At 35.1% G+C, this 21,053-nt stretch overlaps 1 protein-coding gene across 3 annotated transcripts in view; it reads right to left on the reverse strand.

Moving 5' to 3' along the window:
* Nucleotides 1–21,053, reverse strand: part of NSF (N-ethylmaleimide sensitive factor, vesicle fusing ATPase) — a gene marked incomplete at its 3' end in the record, with an annotated part of 126,819 nt that overhangs the window by 45,806 nt on the left and 59,960 nt on the right. For all 3 annotated transcript variants that reach the window (XM_081027499.1, XM_081027498.1, XM_081027500.1), the window contains exons 9-12: nucleotides 18,511–18,710; nucleotides 6,763–6,928; nucleotides 5,635–5,709; nucleotides 5,275–5,462 (exon numbers count right to left, since the gene is read on the reverse strand). In XM_081027499.1, the coding sequence (XP_080883625.1) occupies nucleotides 5,275–5,462; nucleotides 5,635–5,709; nucleotides 6,763–6,928; nucleotides 18,511–18,710 (629 nt within the window). The remainder of the gene's footprint in view (nucleotides 1–5,274; nucleotides 5,463–5,634; nucleotides 5,710–6,762; nucleotides 6,929–18,510; nucleotides 18,711–21,053) is intronic.

Raw genomic sequence — 21,053 nt, forward strand, 5'->3', positions numbered from 1 at the left:
AATAAATATTAATCACATTTATTTGATATCTCTAAGCTAAAAAAGGGGGGGAAATGGCGTTACAGGAAACAAGCATCTCCATGAAAGAATTATAATGCTCAGTTCATAATTTAGAAATCTCTGTTAGCTTTATAGTTTCTAAAGTACGTTCATATCCATTATCTCATTTCATCATATGCATTATTTCACTTTATCCTTATACAAGCCTGGAAGTTTTCTTAAATTAGTGGTAAGGGAAAATTAATTAAGGGTAGCTATAAGACCTCCTTCCTATGTAGTCTTACATAAAGGTTTTAAACTCTGGTTAAGATTTTCTGACAAATCTAAAAGGATTCTACAACGTGTAAACTCTCAGGTGAAAGTGAAAAGTGAGTTCCGACAGAATCATATTAAAATCCCAATGAAGCTACCAGACTCACTTTATATTCTCTCTATATACTTTTTACCACGATGTTTTGAATTTTGTCATACTTATAGTCATTTGAAACTGAATTCAAATGATATTCAGGATAAATGAAAAGAAACATGTAACAATATGAAGGGAAAATCTTGTCTTTCAATGTTTGACAAAAAACGTGATAGATTTCAGGACTGAAGCTGGTGTGAAACTTATTTTTTCACTATTAAGAAAGGACTCATCCAATGAATTAAAAGTAAATTAAGATGGATTGGGTAATTTTAGAACAAGTTGTTTTTAGGCACTCCAAGAATTTTAGAAGTTACCTAATTGTAAACAATCAATATTACAATTATAAATAACTCCTGCTTATTCATTAAAATAAGTTTTCAAAGGATTTTTCTTAGCTAACTTTCACTATTTTATCAAAATCAGTGAGATCTTATTTTTAAAAATTCTACAGTTCTAAATTTTTACTCATTCAGAAAACCTTTTCTCATTTGTCTGAATTAGAACGATTTTCCCCTGCATTTTATTTATAACAGCTAATCAATATTGAAGAGGCAACATCTTTCAGCTTATACCTGCAGGAACTAATAAACTTGTATTTCAACACTAGCAAATATCAAGTGGTCACCCTTAAATTTCATAACCTTTTAAATCTGACCTTTCAGAGTTCTTATCATTCCTGTTAAATTAAAGGTAGAATGACCTTAATCAATCAAAATTCTACAGAAAAATAAGAAATAATTTTATTGAAATTCTGCAAACATAAATCAGAGCTTTGATTCAGTTGTAAAGTACATGTGTGTGTGTGTGTGTGTGTGTCCTCAATTTATTTCCTTACAATAGATTAGAACAGAAGAAATTTGGGTTATGAATCTTCTCTACCTGAAGCATAAATTCCTTTCAAGATAAAAACAACCAAATGTCACATGAATTTTAGTTGACTACAAACATGGGTTCAAGTACAAATGACACAAACATCAGGTGTTCATGATTGGATTTTCCACTTGTTTCAGAAAGCCTGAAAGAAGTTTAACAGGGAAGACTTGTTTAGTTTGGTCCACTTGATTTTAAGTCTAAATCTTTTGAAAAGGGAGCAAAATAACACTACTAATGGCTTTTCATTATACAAAGAAAGAACATCATAACAAACAGTTGAATGTTGTGTATAAGTTCTATACTGACTTTAAATCATAAGTTTCAAATTACGTATTCATCAATCACTACTAGTGAAGCGATATGAACATCCACAGCAATGGGAATACTAAGACTGTATGCCTTTTGTTCAGCTGAGGAGTCTTGTCGGGAAAACAGTGTTTAAAGACCTTTTGACAACAGAGATTTTTAAAAATGCAGAAGAGGAAGTAAAATGTCAGTACTATTTCTTTTGGGGGGGTGAGGTTAGTGTCTTACGTATCTTTCCCTTCCTTGAAGTGTCTACAAGTCTCTTGCATTAGATATTCCATAGATACTGTAAAAAAAAGCTCTTTGGTACAAAAGGTGTTGATCACAAGTTAACAAGCATCACCTGAAGTTAAAATTAAACATAATTCAGCCACATGGAAAAAGTGAGGAAATAATGTCCACTATTTGCCCTACTTCTTATTGGAAAATCTGAGGGATAATATATTCTGCACACAGGTAACCACACATATTAGTTTTACAATTAGAAAAATGATAACTGCAAACAGTCAACAAAAATCAGAAACTGAAGATATTGAAAAGGCTATATATATGGTATCCTCTCAAATCAGCCAATAATAACAAAAATGGAAATAACAACTAACATTTACATATAGTTTGTAAGGCACTTCCACAAACAGTATTTGATTTCATTTTCACAAAATCCCAATGAAATAGGTAGTTGTCACTCCTTGACAAATCAGAAACAAAAAAGTGAAAGAAGTGTACAGCATAGCCACACTTTATGACTATGAAATGTGATCTTTCCACCATACCTCATTGCTTAAAGAAAGCATGTGCCTTAGTGAGACGATGGCTTAGACATATGTTGGGATAAGATTATTGCGGTAAAAATGGCAAATAACTAAAATAAGAGAAAAATCCAGTGGCTAATGCCGATGAAAACTCTAGTAATTATTGTGGATTATATTAAGAAGCACGGATGCGGTCTGAGGTGGAGGGGGCAATTTTCACATCATTTACACAGTTTTTCTTGAAGTCACTATCACTTCTTGCTTAGAAACTTCTTATGGCAACTAGAAAAAAGGAAAATAAAGGGAGGGAGGGAGGAAGGAAAGAAAGAAGGAAGAGACAAGAAAGGACCCATCTTGTAAAGGACCCAATATTATATTCCCACACTAGCTAGACCGTTGGCTTTTTTATTTTTATTTTTATTATTATTTTTTTTAATGCAGTAGTACTGGTATCCTCCTCCTACTGGGTCTCCAGTATTTTAAAGAGATTTTTCTTACCTGTCTAAAGTGGCTTCCTCCAGTATGGCACTGAGCTAGAACAAAGTCACTTTTAGTATGCAGGGAAATTAAGACTTATGGATGGACTTTGATTCAGAATACATAGTATATAAGTTTACTAATTAAAAAAATACTTACTAAACACCTACAATGTTTTCAGTAGGTAGACCTATTTGAGGTACTGTGAGAAATTCAGAGATGGGTAAGATACGAACTTAAAGTCTAGAACAGGGGTTGACAAACTTTTCTGTAAAGACCCAGATAGTGAATACTTTAGGCTTTGTAGGCCATGCAGTCTCTGTTGCAAATCTTCAGCTCTACCACTGTAGCATGGAAGCAGCCATAGACAATACATAAATGAATGGGTGTGGTTGTGTTCCAAAAAAACTTTATTTATAAAAACTGGTGATTGGCCAGATATCGCCCATTGGCCACAGTTTGCTGACCCCTGTTTAGAACCATTGATAGAATGTACCCAAATAACTAGAACATATTCAACCTAACTGTTCAGGCTTTTAAACTTCCTGCAAGAACAGTTATAAACGTTCCCCTCTCTTGTCTATTTCGACAACTCCCTAAATACTCCACTCGACACAGCTGCCAGCGTGGTCTTATGTTTTAACACTATGCCACTGCTATTCTTAAAACTCTTCAATGGCTTAGCACTACTCACAGAAAAAAAGTCCGTACTTCTTAGCACAGTATGAAAGGCTCTTTGTGCTCCAAGCCCTGCTTCAGTCTCCTGACTTATCCCTCACAATCTCGCTCTACCTCCCCTCCCCTCCCTTTTATGCGGAAGCAATACTGAATTAGCCTAACACACCACGCTACTTTGTGTCTCTGTTCCTTTGCGTATGTGTTCCTTCTACCTACAATGCTCTCCCCACCAAGAGACACATCTACCCAGAAATTTCTCTGTGAAGGCTCCTCTCAGCCCACATGCTGACCACATCTGACACCTTTCACTTCCTTACCAACCTCGTACTTTCTATTAATTACTGCTTCTGAGCACTAGACTGTGAGCTACCCAAGGCTGGGTGATTTACTTTTTTGCAGTTGTAGTATTAACCCCCAGTACGGTGTCTGGCATATAGTATGTGCTGAATAAATCTATGTTGCACCAAAGTCAACCAAAGGCACCATAAATGATACATCACTGTTTCAAGAAGGAAAACAATACATCATTTTTGAAAGAGAAAATCAGAAAAGGTTTGAAGAAAGTGGTGACACATGAATCAGGTATTGAAAAGATAAGTAAACAGAGACTCTCAATGAAGAAAAGAACAAAAACATAGAAGTAGAAAAATAAATTAATATCTGCTGACCAGTGAGTACTTCAGTTTGACTATAGCATAAGGAGAATAATTGGGAACACATCTGGAAAGGCTAGTTTAGGGTCAGGACTAGAGGACCTTAAAGACAAGGCTAAGAAGTCTGTACTTGGCTCTGTAGACAATGGTGAGTCACTGAAAGTTTCTGAACGGTAGAATAATATGAAACAGGAAGATTAATCAAACAGAAGGTGGGTGGTGGCCAATGAGAACTGAAAGATACTGCACCAAGACAGGACTGACAAAATCCGGCAAATGACTCAACATAGAACATGGCAGAGTGGCTAAAATCAAAGAGAATCCTGACGTTTTAAGGCTGGGAAACTGGGATAACAGCAAAATAGAAGCAAGAAGGAAAGTCATAAACAAAAGATAGCAAATTTGGTTTTGAAATATTAAATGAGACCTGATAAGACATCCAGATAGAGGTATTCAATGTAAGCTGAAAGTGGGAGACATACTTTCAAGAGACAAGATATAATTCTGGGAGTCATCTATCTACAGGTGGTAACTAAAACCTCAAGAGGAGAAGGGATGGTAAAGGATCAAATGTACTTGATCAAACTTTATTTACCAAAATAAAAGTATCCTGGTGTATATTTCTACCATGGTATCAATAGCATGATTGTACTAATTTGCAAACATGTCCATTTTTCTGACTGAATTCCCCGAGGGAAGAGGTTATGCTTTATTATCTTTGTGTCTCCGATTTAATACCTCCAAAACAGCAAGTGTTCAGTGTATTTGCCGAATGAAGCAGCCCCTATCTATATTCTAGCACGTAGAAAATCCAGCTTCCTATGACATGTTACAACTCAACACAAAACAAAGATTAAAACAAAATTCTTCAAAATCTCCATCTTTACACGTCTATCTGTATGTATCAGATGGTGGCAACCTAAGGTAGATGGGTCAGTGGTTACCAGAGGGCTGATGCCACCATTATCTTTTGTCCTACTACTCTCAAGATTTAGCAGTTGACAGTTAATTCCTACTCCTTTTACCATGTCTCTTCTCTATGAAAAGGCAGCGTTACCCTGAAAGAGAACACTGGCACAGTCCTTGTAGGGCTGCAGACTTCTCATCTGTTAGCCGACCTACTGACCTTGATGTGTCTGTTCATAGCAGTGGACTGTGCTGCTCGCACCAGACCCTCCAATTCAGCACCGCTGAAATTCTTGGTCTCCATGGCCAGTTCTTTAATGTCGACGTCAGCAGAGAGTAACTGATGCCCTCTCATCCTTGCTGTGTGGATGTGAAGGATCTGTAGTCGACCTTTCTCATCTGGTAAGCCTGATAAAAGCGAAAATAAAGTAGAGGTTACTATAACCTAATGCTTTTCTTATAGTACTCAAGCATGTAAACATCTGCTTCTCACAATACATAACTTTTCTAATGAACATTAAAGCATTAAGTTAGATGACTTTGCTCCCACTGAGCCCTGATCAGTGACGGGTCTGCTTACCTATTTCCATTTTAACTTCCAGTCTTCCAGGTCGCAGGAGAGCTTCATCTATCAGATCTGGTCTGTTGGTCATTCCTAAGCACAGATGTTAAAACAACATACAAATGATGGGAGTTCAAAAATAAGGTAAATGTTCCTCCAGTATATGTAAAAACAGTGATTTACTTACAAGCTAAAAGGACATTTCATAAAAGTCAAATAGAAAACCAGATTACTCTCAAATAACAATACCATTTGTTCCTATTGGTAGTTACAAAATAGTCACAGGGATGTTAAGTACAGTGTAGGGAATATAGTCAAGGGCGTTGTCAAAATCATGCATGGTGTCAGGGGGTATTAGACTTATCACAGGGATCACTTCATAAGTTAGATAAATGTCTAACCACTATGGTGTACACCTGAAACTAATATAATACTGAAAGTCAACTGTAATTGAACAATAAAAAAATTGTTTAAATCAATCATTTGTTCTTGATCTACTCTAGTGAAAACACCAAGACTTGGCTTTAGGATTTCACTACTGTACAAGGCAGTGGAATATAAATGCAATGAAAACTTCCAATATCTAAAAAGACTTCAGGGGCAGAGACGGTAAGTGACTTGTCAAAGTGAGGGAGGGACGACGTGAACACGATCTGTTACCCCCAAAGTCTTCCCTTTTCTGTAGGCCAGTGGTTTTCAACCTTCATAAACAGCAGACTGTTTTCCCCCCAAAAGTTATTTCAAGAAGAACCTCAGCACATAAAACAGTTAAAAAAACCCCAGTGGTAATAGGGATGCAGGATCTGAGGCTCACTCCCTGCCCGTCACAGACCCTGCAGCACCTCTGAGGTCCCCTGGAGGCCTACAGGACCCAGTGTGAAAACCACTGTATTATATTGTGCTGCCTTTTTAATTTGTGGTTGAACTATATAGTAAATATATGCTTAAACCCATGAGTCACCAAAACCCATCTTTTATTTGTCCTATTCAGGCTAGACACTCAATAGTCAGACTCTTCAGTATCACTTGATTTTAATTTGGAAACGTTGGTAACATAATATAATTACAACCTACACCAATCTTAATTCAGAACCTAAGCGTCTAATGTTTGTGAAATCACAGTATTTTTTTTCAAAGCAAACATACCAATGACTAAGATGTTGTTGAGCTGCTCTACTCCGTCAATTTTGGACAGCAACTGGTTGACAACAGTGTCATGAACTCCCGTGCTACCGGCCATGCTTCCTCTCTGCTTGCAGATGGCGTCGATTTCATCAAAGATGATGATGTGCAAACCACTGTTAGCACCCAGCTAGTAAGGAAGACATCAGACTAAAAGTCATCATTTGAATATATTATTAATCATAAAAGTGAAACAATGCTTTCCGTAGATTAACTTGGCTCCATTTTGATAAATAAATGCAGCAAGTATAATCCTGGTTGCTGCCCTCTCAAAGGTGACAAAACCACATTCTCAGAATTCTGCAAACTGCAAAGGCATTCCAGACCCTCACATTGAATAGCCATAAAACAAAAATACACATTATATACTGATGACATGAGCAGTCTATCAAATAACAATATTAATAACTGTTCATTTACACATTTCTAATCTCACTATCTGAAAGAATTCTTATACTTATCAGATGCATTTCTTAAGTCAATGAATGGCAACTCCCTCCCATTTTCCCTGAGCTCTGGTGAGAGGATTGTCCAGAAACAGGTTGAATGTTCATTTGTTTGTCATATTAAATAGCTAAATGGTAACTCCACCTAGAAGTCTGCTGGGAATTGGGGAAATGGGGGAATGAATTAAACACGCACGATTCACATTCAGTTCTATCACATGCAAACATTAACTTTTCCTAACAGTAAAGTGAGAAGAGAGACACAGTTTGTGAAAAGAACATAGTCAAAGGGGTGCTATTTCTTCTGCATTAGCTTATATAGTTTGAAACTTTCATAGATAAACATACTTTTAAATGCTAGTAATTCATTAGGTTAACATGTGGCTTCTAACAACTTATATTTAAGTAATTAAGTCTCTTATTTGGAACCAAAGGGTAAGTGCACTCTAGAAAATTTCTTTAAAAAACCACTAGGGATTAACAAAATAAAACAAAACAAAATAGGTGAGAATGAACATAACCTAAATATGACAACATATAGATAATATAAATGATGGGCATAACGAGATTCAGGATTAGATAGGGTTGGTATTCATTAAAGCTCTGGCATGGATATAATCTCTTTAAAAACATATATATTTAAAAAAAATTTTATTATAAAACTATTGAAGCAAAAGTTGTAAAATTGTAAAATGTTAAAAATAAACTATGTTATATCACTTAAAAATAAATACTGATAACATTCTGCAGACTTATTTTGTAGTTTAAATTTAATTAAAAAATGGGAATTCACTGCAACTTGTACTCGCTTGAACATTAATTGTTCTTTGAAAACAATTTAAAATGGTTACTTTTTCTTCTAATTGTAAAACAATATTATAAAAATTTGGGGAAAAAACAAAAAATTTAAAGAAATCACAATCGTCCAAAATTCAACTAGCTAAAATTAACTCCCCTACTCCACATTGATTCCTTACTGCAGGTATTTAATAATTTCTAAATTTTTAGTATTTATGTACGCTGTTACAATGAACATTTTTATACTTAAATCTTTGACTATATATTATTACTTCCTGAAAACAAATTGTTAGATGCCTACAACAAAAGCAGCATGAAGAAAAGAGGAATGAAGAAAACATGACAAAAATGAAAGATGAAATTTACATCAGAAGCAGGAAGAAAAATTGTTCCAAAAATGACTTGAAGGCAAACAGACTGGCTCTAAAACAAACCTAAGCACATAAAGTATTTTTAAAAATCAAAACCAGATAAAACACTGGTTGATTCAGCAATTTCACTCCTTGGTTTATAACAGCTCTGCTCACAAGTGCCCCAAACTGGAAACAACCCAAATGCCCTTTCGTGGGTAAATGGATAAATAAACTATAGTACATCTATACAACAGACTACTCAACAATAAAAAGAGATGTGCGATACACGCAACTACCTGGACAGATCTCAAAGGAAATATGCTTAGTGAAAGAAGCAAGTCTCAAAAGGTTACATTATGATCCCATCTATATGACTTTCTTGAAAAGACAAAACTATAGGGATGGAGAACAGGAGTTATTAACAAACTGACCATAAAGGGACAGCATGAGGGAATTTTGGGGGGTGACGTAAATATTCTGTATCTAGATTTTAGTAGTGGTTACAGGAAACTACACATGAGCTAAATTCATTAAAACTGTACCAGGAAGGGATAGTAGAAGAGGGTAAAGGGGGTCAAATATATGGTGATGGAAAGAGAACAGACCCTGGGTGGTGAACACACAACGTGATACATAGATGATGTATTACAGAATTGTACACTTGAAACCTATGTAATTTTATGAACCATGGTCTCCCCAATAAATTTTAATTAAAAAAAAAAACTGTATCAGAAGAAAGTCAATTCTACTTAATAATAATAAATAGAACCACAGATAAAATATCTTATAATACATTCTCCTTTCATAGTTGGAGTATTGTTCATTCTTTAATGCAACTCTATGCAAGATGATAAGCCATGTGTTCATCAAAGTTTCCAAAATTTAGGTTAGGTTTCATTAGTTTTTCCTCTGAATATTACTTACAAATTGTTCTTCCACAAATGTTTTAAAAATTAAATTCAAATCTGAAAAAAATTAATTTCTCAATATCATATTTATCAAACAGATGTCTGATGATAAATGATAGCTTGCAGTTTAAAAAAAATCAACACCAAAAACTATTCATCTTTCCATCTGCAGAAAAGACTGAGAATGAGGAATTGGAACTACAATCTTAGCTGTGCCAAACATTTCTATATAGTGGGGTATTAAGTCTTGCCGTCTTCGGTGAAAAACAAGAACACTCCTGTTTGTGACTAAAAAAAACTGTGGGACTCTACATTATTTTTAAAATCCATTTTTATTCAAGGTTGTCTGCCAATACAGCATGAAACAAAAAGCTGCTATAAGGTATGAATGTTGCTGTCAATGTGCCTTATGTTGCCACTGGAATCATGACTTCCTTCTCAGGCCAACCTTAAAAATCGTCTATGTGGAAGGGAAGCCAGAGACAATAAGAACACTGTGTTTGATTAAATGATCACAGGAGCAATCTGTCCTAAACATAATTCAGTACAATTCTGACCTTTTCAGAACCTTACTAATCTTGTGACCTGTCATCAGGTCCCTTCCCCCAACCTCGTCAGTGCAATAACATCAATTTTTACAGGTGTGTTATTTAAATAAAGCCAAGTTCTTAGTGCAATAAATGAGGAATCAGGTAAGGAAGATGTCAAGATTAATGTTCACAGATTAATATAGCTGAATCATCAATAAACCCTTTACTGGAATTTAAATTTCTACAATGCAGTCGTCTTCAATTCGCTGGCTTCTGGCTCTGTTCTTAGCATCTGAAAAGTCTTCTTCCATAGAAACAGAGCTGATGCTGTTGAGCCCCTGACAACAGATTTCGAAAACCACCGTTCTATATTTAACTAGCTTGACCTATATGCAAGTGTTCATCTCCGTCAGCATGGACTGTCCAGAATCAGAGGTGATGCTTTTCTTTATTATGTAACACACATATACCCTCCATGGGGTCATTACCAAGCCATTTCTGGATGTAAGAATTGAGAAAGGTATCACTGAAAAGGCTCTGATTAATACCTATCTAGAAAGTATTTACCAATGCAGTTTTATCATATTATTGTCATATTTAAACTGTCTGCAAGTTTATTTATAAAAATTGATATCTCATGACAGTTTTTTTCTTAGATGTCTTCCAAAAACACCAAAAAAGAAAATATTATTTTAAAAATAAAATAAAACTCATTCTATTTGGCAATTACCATATGGGTCCACTGCATCTTTCTTTAAATCTAAGATACATTATGCTATTTCAATATTCTAGAAATTATGTCACTGTTACTCATCAATTCCCAGCGATGCTAAAAAAGACTAAAATAATAAGAAAATGGAAAAATGACAGAACTGCTTAGAAGAAAGATGCAATAGTGAAATAAATATCACTCTGACATCCAAAGTATTGCATCATCTTTCAAGAAGGTGTAAAAGAAGTCTGGAGACACCATCCACCAACTTTGCTGCCTGACTTTAGTTTTAATTGAACACAGTTGAGAATTCAGATTTTTAAAATTCCCTGGCCATAATGGCAAAAAAAGAAAATTGACAGAGAAGATATTTCATAATTCTGGGAATCTGAATATGAATGCAAAGTGTGAGAAGCAGCACGAGACTCTAGTGAAGATGCTAAAACTGATCATTATAAGTAATCTCACTCTGTGCCTTTAGAGGATGATATCCTACACAAACTTTCTCAATCTCAAGAATGAGTGAATAATGTATTTCTAAGGACAAGAAGAAAATATGACATTTTCATCCAGTTACTTATTCAACAAGAAGTCTTCATTGTGTGATATTCTGTGACAAGAAACTAGGCCATCTCATCTTTCTTTCTTTCTTTCTTTTTTTTTACCATCTCATCTTTCTAAAAAGACACATGACAGTATTTTTTCATCTTTTATTTTATCTGTGCATCAAAATTTCCTTGATATGGTTTCTAAGTAGACAAATGCTGAAGGCAGGTCCTAGAGAGAGATAGCCAGAGAAAACAGATGATACAGACATCAAAAACTGTGCTGACCGTTCTATAAGGGGTATACAAATCTAAAACCAAAAATGTTTTGCAAGCATGGAACATCTGAGGACTGTCCTGTTTTCAACAAAATTAAGAGCCAAAGATTTTTAAAAATTCTTCAAGTATCGTGTCTTGATGCAAAGTATAAGAAGAACCAGAAGTAATAATAAGCTAGAATCTATTTAGAGATGCATTTGAAATTTAAAACCAGTATACACAAGTTCATGCATGACAATTGATGAACAGTTAGTTACATTCAGAGAGGCTCCTGCCCATTTGGGTATATATGTGTGTCTTCAAAATCAGGAAAATACGGAATAAAAATTTGACTTGCTATATTTAAGCTCTTATTAAACATTTTAATCGTCGCTCACTTCCCTTTAATCGTATGCTTGTAAATTATTTGTAAAATAACTTAAAAATAATTTTTAAGGAGTTTTCAACTCAGCAAGTGGTGAGTGACTATTTTTCTTGGTATACTGAGCATTAAAAATATATTTGAAGTAGAAAATATTGTAGTACTAGGGATGAACTGTAAAACTGAATTGGTTCTGGGACTGTCGGAAGAGTTGAGATTAGCAATTGGATTTGCATCATCCATCAGGACCCCTGCCCACTAGAACCAATGTGGCTGAAATGGCCAGAGACCTGAACATGAACAAGAACTTAATGGAATGTAGGGAAGCAGGGGAGAAAACCCCTTGTGTACAACTGAAATGATTAAGCACCCAACAAGCAGACTTGAAGTATTAAAAGGGTTGTTATAAAGACAGTGTTTAAAAATTTTTTGTGTGAATTAAAGTTTATTGGGGTGACAATTGTTAGCAAAGTTACATAGATTTCAGGTGTACAATTCTGTATTACATCATCTATATATCACATTGTGTGTTCACCACTCAGACTCAGTTCTTCCATCACCATGGAAGAATCATCTATTTGATCCCTTTTACCATCAACAAGACTAAGAAAAAGTAGGAAAGAACAGGGTAGATTCAGTAAAGCTTACTAGATTAAAAAAAATTGGATGTTATGTTTCTGTTATTCATATTTGATCCATGTAAATCTATTATTCACTTTAATATTTATATATTCCATTTCCTACTGGGGGAGAATCAAGACACTTGTGTTTTTTTCTCCCATTACAAATAGTGCAGTAATCAACATTCTAGTACATGTCATTTTGTGCCCAAGTTCAAGAGTGTTTCTGGAGGGTAGCTGTCCTGAAGTAGAACTCAGGTGTCATGAGGCTTGTGCATGTCCTTTTTTGTAAGATCTTGTCAAATTAATCTGCAAGATATTACCCATTTGATATACTCTTCTAATTTATACTATGACTAGTAATGTATATGAGACCCTGTTTCTCCACAACCTCACAAACTTTTGGTGTTATCAGTCTTTGTAAATTTTGCCAGGTCGTTCATAAAAATGTCTCTTTTACCATGCATTTTCCTGAGCATCTTTTCATTTGCTTATCTTCAGTTGGGTTCCTCTTCTGAGAATTGCCTGTTCATGTCCTCTGCCAGTTTTGTTTTGTTTTTAAAATTATGGTATTTGTCTTTTTCTTACTTATTATACGGGAATTATTACAGAGAATTTTTTATAGAAGATGTCAATTCTTTGTGGATTATATGCATTGCAAATATCTTCTCCAGTTTGAGACATTTGTATTTAGTGTAATTTGTCAGAATTATCTTTATATTAATGCAGCCAAATTAACATTTTTTTCTTTTATAGATTTCTAAATCTTAATAAATTCTTCCCTCGCATCAATTCTTAAAGCTTTTTGCCTATTTTTTTTCTTCTAAAAATGTTTGCTCTTGTAAGTTTTCGGGTTTTTTTTGCAAATCTATGTTGTGAGATAGGCACTGTATTTTGTCTTTTTACAAACAGAGAGCTAATGATCCAAGCCCCATTCACGAACAGTCTATTCTTTATCCGCTGATTTGTATCGTCACTTTTCATAGAGCAACTCTTCCTATGTTCTATTCTGTTTCCTTGGTACTTTTGCATGAATATATAACACTCTCAACTACTATAGCTTTCCGTTAAGTCTGGATAACTGATGAAATAAGTTTTCATTATTCTCTGAAATTTTCACAGTTCTTCAAGCATAAAAGAGAAGTAGGAAGAAGAATTACGTCTTCTTCCAAAAAATTCCTATTAGTCTTGATTGAAAAAGCATTGAGTTTACAGATCAAATGGGCAGAACTGTCATTTTTATATTATCAGTGTTCCCACATGTGAACATGTTCTCTTACCATTTATTAGCACTTGAAAAAAGATTTTCAAAAATGTTTATAATTTTCGCCTTTAATTTTCCTGTTAGATTTAATCGTAGGTACCTTATTCTTCTGACAGTTGTAAGAGAATTTAAGTTACATTTTCAGTATCTTCCCATTTTCTTTGTCTTGTTATTCCTTTCTTGCCTTCTAAATTATCTGAGTTTTCTTTATTCCTTCTCCAGATTCTCCTCATGCTTTGGAAAAGCTTGAGTTATACACAATTTTCACATACACATTTGACCTAAAGTTTTATGTTAATTAACATTACTAACTTCCCAAATAGAAGGATCTTACATGAATTTATTCCACTTCCCATGTTTTATTCTCTATTTTAGTTCTATTCTTTAAAAAATGTCATATTGATCATTATTACTGTTGTTTTATACAATGAATATTTCTTAAATGTACCTTTTTAAATCTTTTTTCTGAAGTATGGCATAATAGAGGAAAAGTTCACAAAATATGAATGTATGCCTCAATGAATTGTCACAAAATGAACATCCACATAACCATAACAAGATATAGCCCTTTCCCACCATTCTCCATAGGCAAACACAATCTAATTTTTATGGTAATTGTTTCTCATTTTCCTTTATAGTTTTACCATCTGAGCATGCATTAGTAAACACTATACTTTGAGCTTTATATAAATGGAATCATCCAGTAAGTATTCTTTTTTGTCTGGTTTCTTTTGCTCAACATTTATTTGTGAGATTCACAACTGTATATAGCCATAGACTGTTTATTTAATACTACTGTGTAGTACTTCATGGTATATTTACATGACAATTTATGCATTTACTGGATATAAAATTCTAAGTTGATAGTTTATTCTCTTTCAGCTCCTTAAAAATGGCATTCAACTGATTTCTGGTTTCCATCATTTCTGTTAAGAAGACAGATGCCAACTAATTGTTGCTTATTTGAAAGTAACCTTTATTCTTTAGCTGCTTTTAAGATTTTTCTGTTTTCAGCAGTTTAACAATGATAATCTTTAGCTATAAATTTTGGTATTTCTCTTGCTTGAGGTTCATATCACTTCTGGAATCTATGGACTGAATTTACTCATCAGTTTTAGATGAGTAAATACTCTTTAAATACTGCTTTTGCCCCATCCTCTTTCTTCTTGACTATCTGGACCTTTAAGCACATCCTTATGGTATTTTCTCTTTCTCATTCCTTTCATCCTTTGTCTCTGATTATTTTTGTCTAACATCTTTCAGTTCACTAATTCTCTCTTCAGATGTGTCTAACCTGCTGTTTAAACCTATCCACTTGAGTTAATTTGTTACTAAATTTTTTATTCCTAGAATTTCCATTTGACTTTTTTTTTGTTTCCAATACTCTACCAAAATTCTCAACTTTGTTTCTCTTTGAATGTGATAAGAATAGTTATTTCAAAAGTCTGCACCTGAAAATTCCAATATCCAGAGGCCCAATTTCTATCCTCTTTTGTTTCTCTTTCTTCACGTTGTTTGTGTATCTGGTTGTTTTTGCACTTGCAAACTACAGAAAGAATTTGTGGTCTTGCATGATATGACCTTCCTCCAGGAAAGATCTACAAATGCCTGGGGGCACTAGTGATTTAGGAACCCTCAATCTAATTTTGGAGAATGACATGACTCAAAGCTGATCTATAGCCTTTTTGAGAGCATATCTACTTCTAGTTAACCTTTGCTCCTGTGGTGTAGCCTGCCAGGGTCCCAACTGAAAATGAGCCATGTTGATCAAGTGTACCCTCTTTGTGGGCCATAGGCTCTAATCTCTGTCCCCATTACTTCCATTAGCCTATCAAAAGGGCTACATAGCTATTTATCAGCATCCTCCAGCAATGGCTAATATCTCCAGAGAAAGTAATCATTTTTTTTCTGGGCCTCCATCAATCAGGACCTTTTCTCCTGGACTTCCATTCTCCCCCTAGATCAGGAGTGTCCAAACTTTTTTCAAAGTTTTTCACCAAGGGCCATATGCGGTAAAATACACAAACAGCCGGGCCACTCACTCGAGGTGAAGTACGTATTGCCTCGCCTGGTTTATTTAAGTAAACTAAATATATTTTTGGAATTTGCTGCAGGCCAATTAACAATGGATGATGGGCCGCAGTTGGCCCGCGGACCGCAGTTTGGACATCCCTGCCCTAGATCTCGTAAGTTCTTTGATGCCCTCAAGCAAAAAAAAAAAATAATAATAAAAATAAATAAATAAATATTTTGTTGAGCTTTTCTGGTAGTCTTCAGTGGCAGGCATGGTTCAAGTTATCTAATCTGCCACTACCAGGAGTAAAAGTTCCAGATTTTATCAACATTTTCACCAATTTCATTGCTCATCCACTGTTTCCTCTGGGTTTAATTTTCTTCAGTCTCAAGTACATCCTGCTTCCTATTCTTCCAGCAAGCTTCTGTGACTAGTTAATTCTATTAGCCTTTGCTTGAAACAGTATCTTTATTTCACCTTTATTTCTGAGTGAGAAACTGGGTATAAAATTTTAAGTTGACAGTTATTTTCATTTAGCTCTGTGAATATTAATATATTCCTACTTAATAATTTCCACTGTTTTCAGGTCTCTCTTGCTGTCATTGAAAAGTTTGCTGTCAACATAATGGATTTCCCTTTGTATGTCATTATCATTTCTTTTTTTGTCTCTTTTTTCTTTAGCATTCTCCAGTTTCACTACAATGGGACTACAACTAAGTCAATTTTTATTTACCCTATTTGTGTTCATGGTGCTACATGAATCTGAGTATTTATGTGTTTTATCAATTCTAGAACATTCTCAGCTATTCTATCTTTGAATATTGCTTCTTTACTATTCTATTTGGACTTCTCACTTTAACTCTGTTATCTAAATTTCTCTTTCATATTTTCCATCTCTCTATTTCTCTGTGCTACATGCTGGCTGATTTCCTTAGATCTATTCTTGTTTATCACTTCTCAGCTGAAATTGCTGGCTTATGTTTAACCTGGTTGCTGAGCTTTAAATTTTGATGATGATCTTTGCCATTTATTGAAGCTATTTTTAGCTTCCCCTCTGAGACTCCTGTGGCCTGAGTTGCTGGCGCATCCCTTGGGGATGCTTATATCTAACAATCCCATGGTATCATTAGCCCAAGATTCATTTTTAAATTATTTTCTCAGCTTGGGGGCCTCAGACTATAGATTGTGTGATTGTGTGTGTGTGTGTGTGTGTGTGTGTGTGTGTTAATTGTAAGCTTCAGTAAAGGGTCCACAGTTTAGAATTGCTATGGGAGATTCCTCAGCTCCCACTCCAAAACCCAGGCAGATTGTTAGATGTTTTTGTTAGTTAAATTTTTTTGTTATTTTTCTGCGCTGATAGGCAGATATTTTCTAGTTCATTCTTTTCACTGAAGACACAACTCCTTTGAAGATTCCAATTCACAGTCCATACCTTAAGTGGGTTCAAGGACTCATTTTCTTCCCGCAGTGGGTGCTAAAACCCAAACAAATTCATTACCAAAACCGAAAGCTGCAACTCATATCTTTGCCACTCTAATTTCAGAGTTTTCTTTTCATTTCTGGAGGTTTCCTTTTCTTTCCTGAGAATTCAGTTATGCATTTAAAATTTTAGTTATATTTTGCCAGTATATGAAGGCATTTGTAGAAGGAAGGTTGCTTAGTCTACTGTATTGCCAGAAACAGAAATACCATGGCATTATTTTAAAATTTTCTGTCAATGAAACAAACATGTTAATATGAGTGGATTAGTCTGGGTTTTCCAGTGAAACAGAGCCAATTGGATCTATAGACATCTACAGATCCATTGTATTAGTTACCTGAAAATATAAAGATATACTGATATAGATATACTAATATAATTAGTCAACTGAAAAAATATATATCTATATAAAGGTCTATAGCTAGATCTCTATTTATCTGACTCGCTAGCTATAGAGAGGTTAATTATAAGGCATTGGCTAACCCAATTATGGGGGCTGTCAAGTCCCAAAATCTGCAGATCTTTCTGTTCTATCCAGGTCTCCAAGTGATTGGATAGAGCCTACCCACATCAGGGAGGGCAACTGCTTTACTCAGTCTACTGATTTACATGGTAATCTCATCCAGAAATACCCTCACAGACACACCCACAATAATGTTTAACCAAATGTCAGGGCACCCTGAGGCCCAGTCAAATTTACACAGATAATTAACCATCACAATGAGTAAATTCTGGTTTGATTCTTAATTAATTTTTTTTCTAAGACCAAATCAAGCTTGCCTTTGAGACCTAACAACTCATACTGTTACTCTACAACTGAGTTGACTCAGTGATAAGTAAGCTGGCTATCTGCACACGGACCTTACATATACCGTGTTTCCCTGAAAATAAGACCTAGCTGGACAATCAGCTCTAATGCGTCTTTTGGAGCAAAAATTAATATAAGACCTGGTCTTATTTTACTATAAGACCGGGCCTTATATAATATAAGATTAGAGCTGATTGTCCAGCTAGGTCTTATTTTCAGGGAAACATGGTATACAACTCTACATAATTCCCTTTATGGATTTAATTTCCTCCCTTTCCAAAGGATGAGTTCAAATCTCTGGAAGTAATGCGGACTAAAAGTGTCACCTAAAAATATATTCATGATCTGTTTTGGTAAAACCTTTGGTTTATACAATCATCTACCTTTGTATTATGAACATGTGGATAATGGCATCTGTTCACATCACGTAAATCCCCCATTATCCCTGGTTCAATGATGTAACTTGGCACTAAATAAATTTTACCTGTAAGTTTTTCAAAATATAGATCACAGTAACAAGTTTTCCACCATAACTCTAGGTTTCATTCATCATATAAGTGATAACAAACTTTTACTGAATTATGTTAACATTACCCTCCTTTGCTCCTCTTCAGCATCAGCGAAGAGTTTGCGAATGTTAGCCTCTGATTCTCCCACATATTTGTTAAGGATTTCCGGCCCATTGACCACTTTGGGCTCTCGTGCATTCAACATCTTGCCGATCTGCCGAGCCAAAAGAGTCTTACCACAACCTGGGGGCCCATACAACAGGATGCCTTTAACATGTTTGCAACCTAAAAAAGAGAAGAAAAGAGTCTTATGTCAACTAATTAAAACTCAAGACAAACAGCTAAAGGAAAGTTTTCTTTCTTTTTTCTTCTTCATATACACATTATGAAAAATACAGTGATGCCATATTAACATATATTAATATCCACGTGCCATGAACAGAACAACCATGAACAACTAAAGTTCTTTTTAATAGAAAATCCAGAAATAATTCCTATACCAGTACCAATACTTAAAGGGGAAAGCTGCCAATTGAAGGTCTTTGGAAAAGTATCTTTGAACTATCATTTAGAACAAATACTTTTAACTCTGAAAATGTCTCTTTGAACTAAACATCTAATTAGGAACTATTACTTATTTGTGATTACTCTTCAAAGTCGGGGCAGGGTGGGGGGGAAGATCTTTTTCTGGGTGAATTTAATCTAACACAAATCTATGATACAGTACGTTATGGAACCTCTATCTTAGTCATAGAAATGACAGGTTTACCTGTCAATACAAGCACTTGAAGAAAGGGCAAACATGCCTAAGTTAGATGGTACAGAGCAATCCATAGGCTCCAGATGGATGCTACAGACTGGATAAAGGTGAATGTCCTACTCCAGGTGACTGATGCCAAGTGAGGCACATGTTTTCCCAGAACCATCCAGATGAAGATGAAGTTTCAACAGAACAGGGTTCAATTCTTTTTTAGATAAGTATTGCTTAAATGCCTTGAAAGTATCACTAACACTAGCAAAACAGCAAGACTAATGACATAGACTTCCCAGGATTTCTCTAGCCAGCTCTACATGAGGATTTACTCCATTTCTAAAGATTAAGATGACCTATGGTTTCTGTTTATTCACTCTAGGAATTCTCGCCTTTCTAGCAGTTTCACAGTTAAGACGCATGACTTTTTAATGAGTTTTTTCTTTATCCTAGACCATAAAAGCACTCTGTGAAATAATGAACTATTAGATTTCAGTGTTACACTCAAAACTACAGGTGAAAAAGAAAATGTCTGGCAATGGAATATAAATCACGTGTTTTCATGGAAAATAGTTGGTCCTCATTTGGAGTGAAAGCCTTAAAAAGTATATCTTTAATAAAAAATTATGACAATACATTTAATAACTCACATAAAAGACATTACAAGATATAACTAATTCTACCAGAAATTTTAGATTCTGAGGAGGAAGACTCTTTGTGTTGCCAGTATGGTCATTGCTTCTATCATTATGTCAAAAAAAGCCTCCTTTTTAAATTCCTGAAAAGCAATGAGATCTATGCTTATGGAAAGGCTTGTAGAGACAAGGGAAATTCAGTGGAAACCCTTGAAGGCTTAGTCTTAACCCTTCTCATTACAGAGTAAATTCCTGTCCTAAGAACCATGGCCTAATAAAATGTCTTTCCCTTCAAGCACGAGTGGTAGGAGATAAGAAGAAAAGCCATGAGCTTCACCTAGAGGTTAAAGCCACCAAGCACTACCAGAATCCAAGTCACTGGGACACACGTGATGAGGACTCCGGAACCTGCCTTCTAATCTCCCCTCCCTGCCAACTGTTACCATCATCATTTGAGATTACTCATGTATATAAACCAGCTGCAGAGGTAGGTCATGGTGGTGGTGAAACAGGTACAAGGAGAGGAGAGCCAGGAAGAAGAAAATGAAGACTTGCTGAGTATCTACACAGTACCAGGCCTTATCCTCATCTCCAGTTTCTTAACTTTCGCCAAGTTTATCAACTTCCTTCTAACCATACTTCCTTCCATATTAAGCCAGACTTTCTTTCAAGGACTCTCAACTCATTGGCCTTCTTATACTTCCAGTATACCCATCCCATGAGCAATGAATACAATATGGTTTTATTGCACCCACACATTGGCCACAGAGCACAGCCAGAGAAAATTATACCACTGTGCTGATATCCTCACAATTTCATGCTACTCAATTTCAGTTCTACTCTCACTGCTTTCTCAATGCTGCATGCCACCCTTTACTTGTTTCAGTTAGTTCATCTCCCATGCCCCTTAGCAATTATCCAAATCTTCACTATTCTCAAGTGCTACCTCATGCCATTAATTCTTAAAAATGACCTAGATTCCTACTGTGCATTTTTTTGTTAAAGACTATCAGGTATGGACCCCCTTCAGCTCCCTGATTCTGTATCTACAAATTTATCTACAGACATATCTATTCTCAACCTCAACACTGGTTCTCAGAGGATGAATTTCCTTCTTCTTCTCCAAGGTTTAAATTACAATTGTTTGTGGATATACTTTCTACTCCATTAGACAGTGAACTAACTGTTCAAGGGCAGGTACTGTCTCATCATCTTGAATTGCAAACACGTAGCATAATGCCT

Source organism: Rhinolophus hipposideros, assembly GCF_964194185.1.
Source record: "Rhinolophus hipposideros genome assembly, chromosome: 20".
Classification (NCBI taxonomy): domain Eukaryota; kingdom Metazoa; phylum Chordata; class Mammalia; order Chiroptera; family Rhinolophidae; genus Rhinolophus; species Rhinolophus hipposideros.